The sequence below is a fragment of the Elephas maximus genome, chromosome 3, assembly GCF_024166365.1.
Source record: "Elephas maximus indicus isolate mEleMax1 chromosome 3, mEleMax1 primary haplotype, whole genome shotgun sequence".
Classification (NCBI taxonomy): Eukaryota; Metazoa; Chordata; class Mammalia; order Proboscidea; family Elephantidae; genus Elephas; species Elephas maximus.
This window is the reverse complement of record NC_064821.1, coordinates 35,399,349-35,414,409: the sequence shown is the minus strand read 5'-3', so window position 1 is coordinate 35,414,409 and position 15,061 is coordinate 35,399,349. Positions and strand designations below refer to the sequence as shown.

Sequence of the window (15,061 nt, the reverse complement as noted above, 5' to 3'; positions counted from 1 at the left end):
CATTGCAAAAATAAACATTTGTACTGAATATAAAGTTATCCTCCTGTGGCTTCTCCTGTCTTTTTGTTTGAAGGTAAAGCTGGGAGAGGGGGACAGGGTGGGGGACCAGGATTGTGTAGCAGAGCAAGAAGAAAGGGTTCTCAGACACCCACCAGCAGGCAGCCAGATTAGAGGATTTAGGAGGAATCCCTGAATTATCAAGTGGGCAATATACCCAGAAGAAAGCAGGAACACAAACAGATACGTGCACACTAATGTTCACTGCAACACCAGTTCAAAAGCCTAAAGGTGGAAACAAGTACCCATCAACAGATGAATGGGTAAATAAAATGTAGTACATACATATAATGGAATACTTCTAGTCCATAAAGTGAATTGAAGTCCTGATACATGGTACAACATGGATGAGTCTTAGAAACATTACGCCAAGTGAAATAGACACACAAGAACAAATGTTATGTGATCCCACTTAAACACAGAATAGGCAAATGCATAGAGACTTTATTCGTGGTTGCCAGGGGAAGGAGGGAGTCTTTGCTTAGGGGGCACTGAGTTTATATTAATGGTGGTGGAATAAGATAGTGTTGATGGTTGCACCTGATGAACATAACTACTAATGTCACCAAATTGTATATGTAAAAATTGTTGAATTGGCGAATGTTACATATATTTTTGCCACAATTAAAAAGTGCATAGTAAGTCCAGGGAGAACAAGTGTTTGTGCAGTATAGGGTAGCCTCTCGGTGCAAACGGTGAGCATGCTCAGCTGCTCTCACTGAAAGGTTGGAGGTTCTGTCCTCCCAGAGGTGCCTTGGAAGAAAGTCTGATGATCTACTTCCCAAAAATCAGCCACTGAAAACCTATGGAGCAGAGGCTTACTCTGACACACGTGGCGTTCGAATCAACTCCACGGCAGCAGGTACAATATATGCAATTGTGGAAGTGAGTTTAACTCATATGCATTGTTTACAGAGGCAGAACAACATACATTTAAGAAGCCATCCACAGAACTTCATCAGGATCCTACCACAGCCTTGACAAAAGCGTGGATAACAACAGGTGGTGGAGGGAGGTGACAAAAATAGTGATGAGTGAAGTATTCACAGTTAGAGCAAACCAACAGAAAAGATAAAAATGGCCCAGTGTTGTCCAGTATTGGTGATGTGGGCAAGATAATATTGCAGCAAGAAGTCAATGGATCATGCTCCAAATTGGTGAGTCAAGAAGTAGCCACAAAAGCACATTTAGAAACCCGTACATCTATGGTCAATTGATTTTCGACAAGTGTATTCAATGGGGAAAAGAGTTTTTTCAACAAATGGTCTGGAACAACTGGATCTCCACATGTAAAAGAAAAAAAAGCTGGACCCCTACCTCACACCGTATAAAAGAATTCATTCAAAATGGACCAAGGACCTAAACATGAGATCTAAAACTATGAAACTCTTGGAAGAAAACGGGTAGTGTTTCAGGATCTAGTTTTCAACAATGGAACCTTAGATGTGACACCAAAAGCACAAGCAGCAAATGATAAAATAGACTACATCAAAATTAAAAACTGCATCAAAGGGCTTTATCAACAAAAAGGATACAATATATAGATCGGGAAAAAAAATGAGAACCATATATCTGGCAAGGGTTTAATATCTAGAATGTATAAAGAACTCCTACAACCAAACAACAAAAAGACAAAAGATCTGAAAAATGGCCAAAGGACTTCAATAGACATTTCACCAAATGGCCAACAAGCACATGAAAAGATGCTCAACATAATTAAGTCATTTGGGAGATGCATATCAAAGCCACAATGAGATATCACTTCACACACTGGAATGGCTATGAAAAAGAAAAGGGAAAATAATGGATACTGGTGAGAATGTGAAGAAATTCAAATCCTTATCCACTGCTGGTGGGATTGTAAAATGGTGCAGCTGCTGTGGAAAAATTTGGTGGTTGCTCGAAAAACATAGAATTACTGTATGATCTAGCAATTCCAATCCTAGAATACCGAGAAGGCATAAAAGCAGGAACACAAACAGAAACTTGTATGCCAGTATTCATTGTGGCACTTTTCACAATAGCCAAAAGGCACAAACAACAGAATGTCCATCAACAGATGAATGGAAAAACAAAATGTGGTACATATATACAATAGAATACTACTCAGCCGTGGGACAAAAGAAGTCCTGATACATGGGACAGTATGGATGGAGCTTGAAGACGTTACGCTGAGTGAAAGAAGTCAGGTACAAAAGGACAAATATTGTATGATCCCACTTATATGAAACAGGCTGATGTATAGAGACAAAAGCTTATTAGTGGTTACTAAGAGTGGGAGGAAACGCTGGTGGCGTAGTGGTTAAGTGCCACGGCTGCTCACCAAAAGATTAGCAGTTGGAATCCACCAAGCACTCCTTGGAAACTCTATGGGGTAGTTCTACTTTGTCATACAGGGTCGCTATGTGGGAGAGTGGGAGGCCACCACTCGTCTGTCAGTTTGTCATGCTGTGGTGGCTCAAGTGTTGCTGTGATGCTAAAGCTGTGCCACTGGTATTTCAAATACCAGCAGGGTCACCCATGTGGACAGGTTTAGGTAGAGCTTCCAGACTAGGACACACTAGGAAAAAGGACCTGGTGCTGTACTTCTAAAAACAACTGGCCAGTGAAAACCTTGTGAATAGCAGAGGAACATTGTTTGAAATAGTGCCAGAAAATGAGCCCGTCAGGTTGGAGGGCACTCAAAATATGACTGAAGAAGAGAAGCCTCCCCAACGTAGAGTCAACTGACCTTAATGACGTGGGTGGAATAAAGCTTTCAGGACCTTCATCTGCTGATGTGGCAAGACTCAAAATAAGAAGAAACAGCTGCAAACATCTGTTAATTGGAACGCAGAATGTACAAAGTATGAATCTAGGAGAATTGGAAGTTATCAAAAATGGAACGCATGAAGATAAATATCCTAGGCATTAGTGAGCTGAAATGGATTCGTGTTGGCCATTTTGAATCGGACAATCATATGGTCTACTATGCCAGGAATGACAAATTGAAGAGGAACGGCATTGCATTCATTGTCAAAAAGAACATTTCGAAATCCATCCTGAAGTACAATGCTGTCAGTGATAGGATAATATCCATATGCCTACAAGGAAGACCAGTTAATACTATTATTCAAATTTACACACCAGTCACTAATGCCAAAGATGAAGAAACTGAAGATTTATACTAACTTCTGCAGTCTGAAATTGATCAAACATTCAATCAAGATATAATTACTGCTGATTGGAATGTGAAAGTTGGAAATGAAGAAGGATCCGTAGTTGGAAGATACGGCTTTGGTGATAGAAACGATGCCAGAAGTCCCATGATAGAATTTTGCAAGACCAATGAATTATTCATTGCAGATACCTTTTTTGAACAACATAAATGGCAACTATACATGTGGACTTCACTAGATGGGAAACACAGGACTTGTTAAGTGCCATCTAGTTGGTTCCAACTCATAGCCACCCCAGGTACAACAGAACAAAACAATGCCCTGTCCTGTGCCATCCTCACAATCATTGCTATGTTTGAGTCCATTGTTGCAGCCACTCTGTCAGTCCATCTCATTCAGGGTCTTCCTCTTTTTTGCTCACCCTCTATTTTACCAAGCATGATGCCCTTCTCCAGGGACGGGTCCCTCCTGATAACATGTTCAAAATACATTAGACAAGTGCCGACATCCTTGCTTCTGAGGAGCATTCTGGCTGTACTTCTTCCAGGACAGATTTGTTCATCCTTCTCGCAGTACACGGTATATCCAATATTCTTCCCCAGCACCATAATTGAAAGGTGTCAATTCTTCTTTGATCTTACTTATTCATTGTCCAGCTTTTGCATGCATATGAGACGACTGAAAATACCATGGCTTGGGTCAGGCATACCTTAGCCCTCAAAGTGACTAAGTAATCAATAAAACACAGGTAAACATCCTTCTGGCATTCTCTACTTTCAGCCAAGTCCATCTCAAGAATAGATTTAATGCATTGAACACTAATGACTGAAAACCAGACTAGTTGTGGGATGACATCAAGGACAACATACACTGAGAAAGAAAAAAGATCATTAAAAAGACTTGAAAGTAAGAAAAGACCAAAATGGATGTCAGAAGAGACTAAGAAACTTGCTCTTGAATGTACAGTAGCTAAAGCAAATGAAAAATGATGAACTAAAAGAGCTGAGCAGAAGATTTCAAAGGGTGGCTTGAGAAGACAAAGTACAATATTATAATGAAATGTGCAAAGACCTGAACTTAGAAAACCAGAAGGTAAGAACACACTTGGCATTTCTCAAACCAAGAGAACCAAAGAAAAAATTAAAGCCTTGAGTTGCAATTGAGAAGGATTCTATGAGCAAAATATTGAATGATGCAGGATGCATCAAAAGAAGATGGAAGGAATACACAGAGTCACTGTACCAAAAAGAATTGGTCTATGTTCACCCATTTCAGGAGGTAACATATGATCAAGAACCAAGGGTACTGAAGGAAGAAGTCCAAGCTGCATTGAAGACTGGTGAAAAACAAGGCTCAGAAATTTACGGACTATCAATTGAGACATTTCAACAAATGGATGCAGCGCTGGAGGTGCTCACTCATCTATGCCTAGAAATTTGGAAGACAGCTACCTGGCCAACCAACTGGAAGAGATCCATATTTGTGCCCATTCCAGAGAAAGGTGGTCCAACAGATATGGAAATTATTGAACAGTATCATTAATATCACATGTAAACAAAATTTTGCTGAAGATCATTAAAAAATGGTTGCACCAGTATATTGACAGGGAACTGCCAGAAATTCAAGCTGGATTCAGAAGAGAATGTGGAACGAGGAATATGATTGCTGATGTCAGATGGATCCTGGCTGAAAGCAGAGAATGTCAGAAAGATGTTTACTATGTTTTATTGACTTTGCAAAGACATTTGGCTCTGTGGGTCATAACAAATCATGGATAACATTGCAAAAATGGAAATTCCAGAACACTTAATTTTGCTCATGCAGAACCTGTACATAGACCAAGAGGCAGACATTCAAACAGAACTGCATGGTTTAAAATCAGGAAAGGTGTGCATCAGGGTTATATCCTTTCACCGTATTTACTCAATTTGTATGCTGAGCAAATAATCTAAGAAGCTGGACTATATGAAGAAGAATGCAGCATCAGGATTTGAGGAAGATTAATTAACAACCTGCACTATGCAGATAACACAACCTTGCTTGCTGAGAGTGAAGAGGACTTAAAGCACTTACTGATCAAGATCAAAGACCACAGCCTTTTGTATGGAAGACCAAAGAAAAATTGACACCTTTGAATTACGGTGTTGGGGAAGAATATTGGATATATACCATGTACTGCCAGAAGGATTAATGAATCTGTCCTGGAAGAAGTACAGCCAGAATGCTCCTTAGAAGCAAGTATGTCGACACTTGTCTAATGTACTTTGGACATGTTATCAGGAGGGACCAGTCCCTGGAAAAGGACATCATGCTTGGTAAAATAGAGGATGAGCAAAAAGAGGAAGACCTTCAATAAGATGGATTGACACAGCGGCTGCAACAATGGGTTCAAACATAGCAACGATTGTGAGGATGGCACAGGACAGGGCATTGTTCTGTTGTACCTGGGGTCGCTATAATTTGGAACTGATGGCACCTAACAACAGGTGGGAGGGAGGGGTTTAGGGGGCATCATTGCTTAGTGGTCAATGAATTTCTGTTAATGGTGGTGGAATCATTTGGAAAAGTTTACTGGTGATGGTTGCACAACAGCATGAATGCAATTAATGCCACTTAATTGTACATGTAAAAATTCTTGAATTGTCAAATATTTTGTTATATATTTACCACAGTTAAAAAATGGCGGGAGGACATTTAGAGACACGTAGGTGTATGAGTCGGAATCGACTGGAGGGCACTGGGTTGGTAGGTCACCACCGGAAACCCTGGTGGCATATTGGTTAAGTACTACAGTTGCTAACCAAGCGGTCGTCAGTTCGAATCCACCAGGCGCTCCTTGGAAACTCTATGGGGCAGTTCTACTCTGTCCTATAGGTCGCTATGAGTCGGAATCGCAATAGGTTAAGTCACCACCAAAAGACAGCTAAAAGCGTCCTCGCTGCCAGGGCGGCGAGGAGAGGCGGGCAGATGTAAATCCTTGTGAATTGCAGTTTATCCAGCAGCAAGCCTTTGCGCAAATGACTTAATCTCCAGTCTCAGGGTGTAATAATAGTACCTACACTTCATAGGGTTGCTATGCGGGTTAAATGATGGGTGTCCCCAAAATGATTAGAAGATGTCACTCATTAAACCACGGACCTTGGAATGGAATGTTGCAACCGAGAGAAACCCTGCCTCCCAGTAGCAGGGATGGGCTTGTTACCTGGGCCCCGCCCCCACAGGCTCCGCCCCCAGTCACATTCCAGCCCCCATTGGCCGTCCCTGTAGCCGCCCCGCCCCCAGCATCTACCGATTGGTCCTGGGTCAGGACCTGTCGCCTGCACAGGAACTGTCCGCGGCTGCCCAATCACAGCTGTCCAAGGGTGGGCCGGCGGGACAGCCAGGCCATACAGAGCCGGGCGCCGGGCCGAGGCCGACGTATCAGCCGTTGGAACCAGGGCTGGTGAAGGTGCTGCGGTGCCCTCGGGAGCCGGGCCGAGGGGAGGGTCGCGCGCTGCGGGGCGGGCACCCCCCGAGGGTAGGTCTCCGGGCTTCCCGAGGTCTGCCGGCCCGCGGCGACCGCCCGTCCCCCCTCCTAGCCTCAGCTGTGGCTCTACCTGTCCTTGACCTTCCGCTTCCGGGTCCCGCCCTACCGCCATCGCGGGCGCCGGGCCCCGCCCCGTCCCGTTAGTCCCGCCCCCATCTTGCCTAAGCCACTACCTCCGCAATGCTCCTTGGCCAGGTTGTGCGCACCTTTCTAGGCCTAGGCCCCGCCCTCCGCATCAGGTTCCGCCCATTTCACCCGGTGCCCGTTTGTCCAGGCCGAGAACCTCCCCCAGCCACCCACCTGCTAAGAAAGCCCTGCTAGGCTCCGCCCTTTCTTATTTCCCGCCCCGCAGTGTTGGACCCCACCTACTGTTTTGGTCCAGCAGCTCACTAGGCCCCGCCTCACCGTTCTAGGCTTCGCCACTTTCTAACCCGCCCTGCCTTCTGGGCCCCTTCTACTACTGCTCGAGCCCCCTACCTGGTACGCACTGGCCCACCTTTCCTGCGCCCGCCCACTGTCCTGCCCCCTCATCCCTCCGAAGCCCCTCCCCAGCCGCTGCAGCCAGGTCCACTAGGCCCGCCTTCACCCCGCAGGCCCCGCCCCCATCCCGCTTTCCTGGCGGGCCAGCAGGGCTCCAGCGCCCTAGCCCTGTTCCCTGCGCCCGTCGCGCCCAGGTGTGTACCTAGCACTTAAGTAAGAAGCACGCGCCGGCGGTTCGGCCTGAGCCGCCCTCTCGTCCCTCGGTGCGTCCCGCAAGCCTCGCGGCACGGAGGGGCCCCAGAGCAAGGGCGAGGGGTTCCGCAGCCCCGACCCCGCCTCCCCGCTCGCGGCCGGGAGTCCCGACGGCGGCGCCACGGTGGTCCCTGGGCGCGGCGATATGCCCGAGCTGGTGGTCACTGCGCTTTTGACGCCGTCGCGCCTCACGCTGAAGTTGCTGCGAGCCTTGATGTGGTGCCTGGTGTTCTCCGCTGCGTTGGTAACCGCGGCTGTGTACGGCTGCATCGCGCTGACACACGTGCTGTGCCGGCCGCGGCGCGGCTGCCGTGGGCGCCCCCGGTGTGTCGTTCCCGCCTGCCTGAGCGACCCTTCGCTGGGTGAGCACGACTTCCTGACCCTCAAGGTGAGCGCGCAGAGGGCCGTCGGGCCGTGGGGGACGTCGCGCCGTGGGTGTAGGGAAGCCCTGGCGACCTAGAGCAAGGGGCTCATGCTCACCCCGTGCCCTCCCGCAGAGCTCGGGCCTGCGCCTGCACTATGTCTCCTCCGGACGAGGCAACGGGCCCCTCATGCTCTTCCTGCACGGCTTCCCAGAAAACTGGTACGTCGGGGGCTGAGGGCGAGGGAGGGGAGAGGGAGGTGCCAGGGCATTGAGCTTGGACTCCAGGGTACCCAGGAGGCGGGCACAAGGGCAGGGGGTGCACAGCAAAAAGGACTCTGGTGGGGCGCACGGGACAGGGAGCTGCTGAGACGGACGCACAGGGAAGGGGTCACACAGGACAAGGATCTGAGCCAGGGCACACCGGGACAGAAGGCCCCCGGGGATGAGACAAAGGAGTATCGAGGCGAGGCCACACTGCATCCGGGGTGCGGCCTTGCCAGTGGTTCCCTTTCTTTCTTTCTGGGAAGTCCAGTGCCGGGAGGTGGGGTTGCCAAAGGCCCCCGCTGGGCCCAGGGCGGTGGTGCACCCCCAGAGGCCCTGACTCAACCTCCCTCCCTGCCCCACCCGTCCTGCAGGTTCTCCTGGCGCTACCAGCTCCGGGAGTTCCAGAGCCGCTTCCATGTCGTAGCTGTGGACCTGCGTGGCTACTGGCCCTCGGATTCTCCACAAGATGTGGACTGGTACACCACCGACCTGCTGATGGTGGACATCCAGGATGTCATCTTGGGTCTGGGTGCGTGGTGACAGACCAGCGGACACGCCCCCATCCTGCGCACTCCCCTGCTTCCTGCACTCAGGGCTCCTGCCCCAGCCCTACCTGCTCCTCAGTTAAACCAGTTCCTCTGGCTCCCAGGTTACTCCAAGTGCGTGCTCGTGGGCCACGACTGGGGCGCAATCCTGGCCTGGAATTTCTCCATCTACTACCCGGCACTGGTGGAGCGGCTGGTGGTGGCCAGTGCTGCACCCATGTCTGTGTACCAAGGTGTGTGGGGAGTCCAGGTGTCCAAATGTGCCTATGTGAAGGGTGTGTGTGTGTCTGTGTGTGTCTGTGCCTGTGCCTGTGCTTCTCCACCAACTAGTCAGCACACAGGAGCTGGGTGCTCCCAATCTGAAATCAGTGACAGCCCATCAGAGTCACCCACACTTTTTGAACACTTAAAGGTATCCGTTGCTCTGGTGAGGGCCTCCTGCGCGGTTGAAAGTGTTGGGCAAACTGAGGCACGGAGAGGTGAAATGGCTTTCTTCTGATGACATAGATAACTGAGCACTCTAATAGCATATGTCTGGCTACCCAGTGTCCATCCCATCACATGATTTTATTTCTCTCTCTTTGCCTCTCTCTGTCTCTGTGTGCATCTCTCTCTCTCTGTTTCTCCTCATCGCCATCTGTATCTCTAAGTATGTTTCTCTTACTCCCTTTGTTCATCTGTCTCCATCTCTTGGTCTCTGTCTCTTTTTCTATCTCTGTCTCTGTTTCTTTTACTCTCTGTGTATCTTTCTCTCTCTGCTCTCTTTATTTCTAAGTGTATTTTGTTACCCCTTCTGTCTCTGTTTGTATCTCCACCTCCCTCCCTAGTCTCCATCTCTGTTTCTTCTTGTTGTTTCTTATCTCTCTCCCCCTCTAGACTCCAGCTGCCCAAGAGTGGGGAGTTTTGTCCTTTTCTCTGCTGTGTTCCTGTCTGTAACAGGGCCTGGCACCCAGTAGACGCTCAATAAATGTTCGTGAATGCAGCAGGGGAAACACATCCAGCCTGGGCAGGGGAAGACCCCTGGGGTTGTGGGAGGGGGGCTGGGAGGCACTTCTGTTGCAGAGGGAGGCCCCATATTCCGTGGGTACCACTTGGCCAGGGGGGTGCACGGGTCTGCGCTGGGGGCGGGGAGGGATGTCGAGTGTCCCTGCAGGCTCAGGCAGTAGTGGCATCCCTGGGTGTTGGCATGCCTGTGCACTGGGCCTGGGTGTGTGTGGGGTGCAGGGGTGTGGGACTACCTCAGGCCCAGGCCTCACACCTGCCTTGCCCTCTCCCCCACCAGACTACTCCCTACGCCACATCAGCCAGCTCTTCCGTTCCCACTACGTGTTCCTATTCCAGCTTCCCTGGCTGCCCGAGAAGTTGCTCTCCATGTCTGACTTCCAGGTGCTGTGGGGTGAAGGCCCGGGGGATGGGGTAGTCAGTTGGGTCTGTGTGGGCAGGAAACTGAAGCCAATCTTGCTGTGTGCCCAGATCCTGAAGACTACGCTCACCCACCACAAGACGGGCATCCCACATGTGACCCCCAATGATCTTGAGGCCTTCCTGTACAGCTTCACGCAGCCCAGTGGCCTCGTGGGGCCCCTCAACTACTACCGGAACATCTTCAGGTAAGACCCGTCCCAGGGAAGAAGTTAAGGAGTTTTGTGGGGTGTGATAGGGAGACAGCCACCCTCTGCCTGTCTGTCTGTTTTGGCTACAGAAACTTCCCCCTGGAGCCCCAGGAGCTGTCCACGCGCACACTGCTGCTGTGGGGGGAGAAGGACACCTACTTGGAGCCGGGACTGGTGGGCGCCATTGGTAGCCGTTTTGTGCCTGGCCGGCTGGAGGCCCACATCCTGCCAGGTGTGGGGCACTGGGTCCCACAGAGCAACCCTGAAGAGATGAACCAGTACATGTGGGCCTTCCTACAAGACCTGCTGGACTAGCAGCCCTCGCTCACCTCACTCACTGGCCTGCCTAGACACATAGCACACAGACACTCAGGAGTACACACCTGTGGCATGCTTGTGTGCATGTGCCTGGGAGTTCATGCACACAGACACACAGGAACATACACTGCAATATACACATGCCTGGGAGTCCACACAAGATACATGCACACGAACACCCAGGAACGCACAGGTGCTGTGTGTGTACTTGGGAGTCCACACAGCGTGCATGCATGTAGATAGCCAAGAACACATCCATTTTGTGCATGCACCTGGGAGTCCACACAATGTACATACATACAGAGATTCGGAAGCATACACTTGCTTCGTGTATAAGCGTGCCTGGGAGTCCACACACGTACATGTGCATGAATGCTCAGGAACACACACCTGCTGCATGTGTGCATGTGTCTGGCAGTCCCCCCACTCAATGTACATGCACACAGACACTCGGGAACACACACTCGCAGCATGTGTGTATACGCACCCTAGAATCTATAGAACATACATGCACACAGATACTCAGGAACACACACCTGCCATGTGCATGTGTGCACCCGAGAGTTTGTACAACATACATGCTTGTGGACACTAAGGAACACACAACTGCTGTGTGTATGCATACACTAGGAGTCCACGCAACATACATGAATGAGCGGACTCCTGGATCACACACAGGCTTGGAGCTCTTGAGTTGTACTCAAGTGCATCTGTGCACTCACTCGTGCACACCTGCCCATATGCTTACTCACCAGCAAATGTGAGCAAGCACTTTGACCCTAGGAATCAGGTACATCTCCTCCATGGAGCTGAATGCCAGAACTGGATGTCCCACATCTCCCTTCTTGGATCCCTACCATTCTCCTTGACAAAGTCGGCCCCCCATGGCCTCATAAACCATAAACTTGGACCTTCCTGTGCCTGGCTCCCATCTCCTGGGTCTGCAGCTGAATGCTGCACTCTCCAATACAGTAACTGCTGGTCACATCAGGCTACTTCAATTTCAATGTAAGTTAATTAAAATGAAATAAAATTAAAAATTCAGTTCTGTAGTCTCACCAACCATATTTCAAGTGCTCAATAGTCACACGTCCATCAGGCAAGAAAGTTATGTTGGATGGTGTCTTAGGCTGCGTCCCCTAGAGAGGCAAAACCAGTAAAGCATATAAACATATATAGAGAGAGATTTATATCAAGGAAATGACTCACACGGTTGTAGAGACTGGAACATCCCAGGTCTGTGGATCAAAATAGAGGCTTCTCCTGATTCATGTAGCCATGGTTAAGCTTTCAGTCTCTACTAAGGCCCAGTAACAAGCCAAAAGCTGTTTCTCAAAAGGAGAGTAGATATCTGCAGAGGATGGCAGGGCTTTGCTCCAAAATCCTAAGACTCTGCTTTGTGATTCACCAGTACAGGCCTGCCATAGACTCCAAAAAGCACCTCTATCTGCCATGGACACTTCAAGCATCATTTCATCAGCTGGATGATATGGTCCAAGTGGCAGAGCCACTTGCACAGCAGCCTGAACCTGTTGCAGAGTCTTCTCTTGGTCTGGGCCCCAATCAAAACTAGCAGCTTTTCAAGTCACTAGATAGATAGGCTGGAGTAGCACACCCAGATGAGGGATATGTTGTGTTCAAAATCCAAAGAGGCCCACTAGACATTGTGCCTTCTTTTCCGTTGCAGGCCGAAATGTGGTAACTTATCCTTGACTTTAGTAGGAATATCTCCACATGCCCCACACAACTGAAGCCCTAGAAATTTCAGAGGCGGGAGGGCCTGAATTTTTGTTGAATTAATTTCTCACCCTCTAGTGCACAAATGGTGCAGTGGCTTAAGAGCTTGGCTGCTAACCAAAAGGTCGGCATTTCAAATCCACCAGATGCTCTTTAGAAACCTTATGGAACAGTTCTACTCTGTCCAGTAGGGCTGCTATGAGTTGGAATCTACTTGGTGGCAACAGGTGGCAACCAAGTGTTTTACCAATAAGTCCAGAGTCAATGATACTTCTTCCTTATTAGGTCCAATCAGCATAGTGTCATCAATGTAATGGACCAGTGTGACATCTTGTGGAAGGGAAAGGCAATCAAGTCCCTGCAGATGAAATTATGGTATAAGGCTGGAGGTAGGAAAATAAATGTGTATTATTGGCTTTGCCAGGTGAAGGCAAACTGCTTCAGGTGGTCCTTCGAAACAGCTATGGAGAAAGGGCATTAGCCAGGTCAACAGCTGCATGTCAGGTACCAGGAGATGGATTAATTTGCTCAAGTGATGAAACCATGTCTGGAACAGCAGCTGCAATTGGAGTCACCACCTGGTTAAGTTTTTGATAATCTACTGTCATTCGCCAAGATCCATCTGTTTTTGGCATAGGCCAAATAGGCGAGTTGAATGGGGATGTGGTGGGAATCACCACCCCTGCATGCTTCAAGTCCTTGATGGCGACAGTAATCTCTGCAATCCCTCCAGGAAATCAGTATTGCTTTTGGCTTACTATTTTCCTTGGTAGGGGCAGTACTAATGGCTTCCACTTGGCTTTTCCTACCATTATAGCCCTTATTCCACTTGTCAGGGATCCAATGTGGGCATTCTGCCAGTTGCTAATATATCCCAATTATGCATTCTGGAACTGGGTAAATCACTACAGAGTGAGTTCGGGGACCCAATGAACCTACTGTGAAACAGACATGAGCTAAGACTCCATTAATAGCCTGACCTCCATATGCCCCTACTCTGGTAGGCCACAGTGACATTTTGAGTCTCCTGGAATTAGTGTCAGTTCAGAGCCACTGTCCAGTAATCCCAGGAAAGTCTGGTTATTTCCTTTTCTCCAATGAAAGGTTACTCTCATAAAAGCCCATAGATCTCTTAGGGCAAGGCTGGGAGAAAGATTAACTGTACAAATTTTTGGCAATGTAGCACAGTCCTTCAAGGGGACCTGGTCCCCCCTTCATTCAAAGGGTTGTGGGTCTTTAAACTCACTAAAGTCTGGGAATTGAGGGTTGTGACTCTCTATTTTGGTAATTCAAGTTAGACTGCTATTCACTTGACCTCACATTCTTCCATTTGTACAGATCAAGTAAAAATTTCATAGATTTTCTATCTTTTTCACTCCTACGGGCAAGACGACTAGGTAGACAACACCATAAGTCCATACAAGTCAGACTATTCTGATTACTGTCTTGACTCATTGTCCATTACGGTTACCATGCCCACCTTGTTTTTGCCAACGGAATGCCGCTACTTGGCCAAAACCACCACAGGGTTCAATCAGCCCCATTGTAGTTAGGTGTCTTAAATCAGTTAGGGCACTTCCCACTGTCAAATCTGACTTATATAAAACAGCAATCACAGCAGTCTTCAAGGATGCTGGAGCTCCCTTCACAAATTTGTTCACCATTGTGGCAAAAGGTGTGTCCTCTGGGCATTCCATGTGTGGGTCTGTGGGCCTAACCTGATAAATCCACTCTAACAGGCCAGTTTCCCTAAACCTTTAGATACCTTCTTCTACAGTATACCAAGACAAGTCTGGTACTTCAATTTGATTTAGTCTAGGCCACCGTATAATTCATGCTTCAGTGACCCACCCAAATAAACTATTAGATCCTTTCCTTATCTCTCCAGCTGAAACACTGAAAGAAGAATGTGTGCTCAGTGGGCCCATATCAATAAACTAGGCTGATCCAATTTTATGTTTCTTTCACCATTATCCTACATCCTTAGTAGCCATGCTCACATATATTCCCCAGGTTTCTGTTTGTACATATTAGAAAAGTCAAGCAGTTCTCCTGGAGTGTAGTGTACCTCCTCCTGGGTCATACCTTGTTCTTCACCTTTTGGGGCTTGCTGGGACTTAAGTCTAGTTATAGGTCTAGAAGCCAAAATGGGTGGTGGGGATAGGTTTTGAGAACATTAAGCATAGTCTTGTAAGGCAGCTGCCTCAGATGATGCCCCAGGCAATGACTCCAACAAAGGCTCTTTAGACTCAGCTGGGTTAATCTCATCAGATGGGGGTGGAGGGGCTAATGGTTTTACAGGAGAGGGTGGTTTAGCAGACAAGGATGGAGTAATCTCTTCAGATGGGAGTGAGAGGGCTGCTTCTGTTGGCAGGAGTGATTTGATGGAATTTAGGGGCTCAAGGTCCCCAGCTTCCTGATTATCTGCCTAAATGTCCCCATCCCTTGTGCTCAGACCTGGAGTTAGAAAAACAAAAGGGAACAACAAGCTCAGCATTCCTCAAGCTGAAAGAACTGAAGAAAAATTTCAAGTCTCAAGTTGCAATATTGAAGGATTCTATGGGGAAAATATTAAATGATGCAGGAAGCATCAAAAGAAGATGGAGGGAATACACAGAGTCACTATACCAAAAAGAATTGGTCAACATTCAGCCATTTCAGGAGGTAGCATATGATCAAGAACTGATGGTCACTGAAGGAAGAGAAGTCCAAGCTGCACTGAAGGCACTGGCAAAAAACAAGGTGCC

At 48.2% G+C, this 15,061-nt stretch overlaps 1 protein-coding gene across 1 annotated transcript; it reads left to right on the top strand.

The window, feature by feature from the left end:
- The first annotated feature begins 6,571 nt into the window (after positions 1-6,571).
- Positions 6,572-11,584, top strand: EPHX3 (epoxide hydrolase 3). The gene is made up of 7 exons (XM_049875833.1): positions 6,572-7,861; positions 7,971-8,056; positions 8,473-8,630; positions 8,751-8,879; positions 9,929-10,032; positions 10,120-10,256; positions 10,349-11,584. The coding sequence occupies exons 1-7, from the start codon at positions 7,619-7,621 to the stop codon at positions 10,572-10,574; spliced, it is 1,083 nt and encodes a 360-aa protein (XP_049731790.1). The 5' UTR covers positions 6,572-7,618; the 3' UTR covers positions 10,575-11,584.
- Positions 11,585-15,061: the final 3,477 nt, after the last annotated feature.

Coding starts and splice junctions, on each gene's coding strand:
- EPHX3 (XM_049875833.1), top strand. CDS start 7,619: ATGCCCGAGCTGGTGGTCACTGCGCTTTTGACGCCGTCGCGCCTCACG. Junction 7,862..7,970: donor ACGACTTCCTGACCCTCAAG/GTGAGCGCGCAG, acceptor GCCCTCCCGCAG/AGCTCGGGCCTGCGCCTGCA. Junction 10,033..10,119: donor TCTCCATGTCTGACTTCCAG/GTGCTGTGGGGT, acceptor CTGTGTGCCCAG/ATCCTGAAGACTACGCTCAC.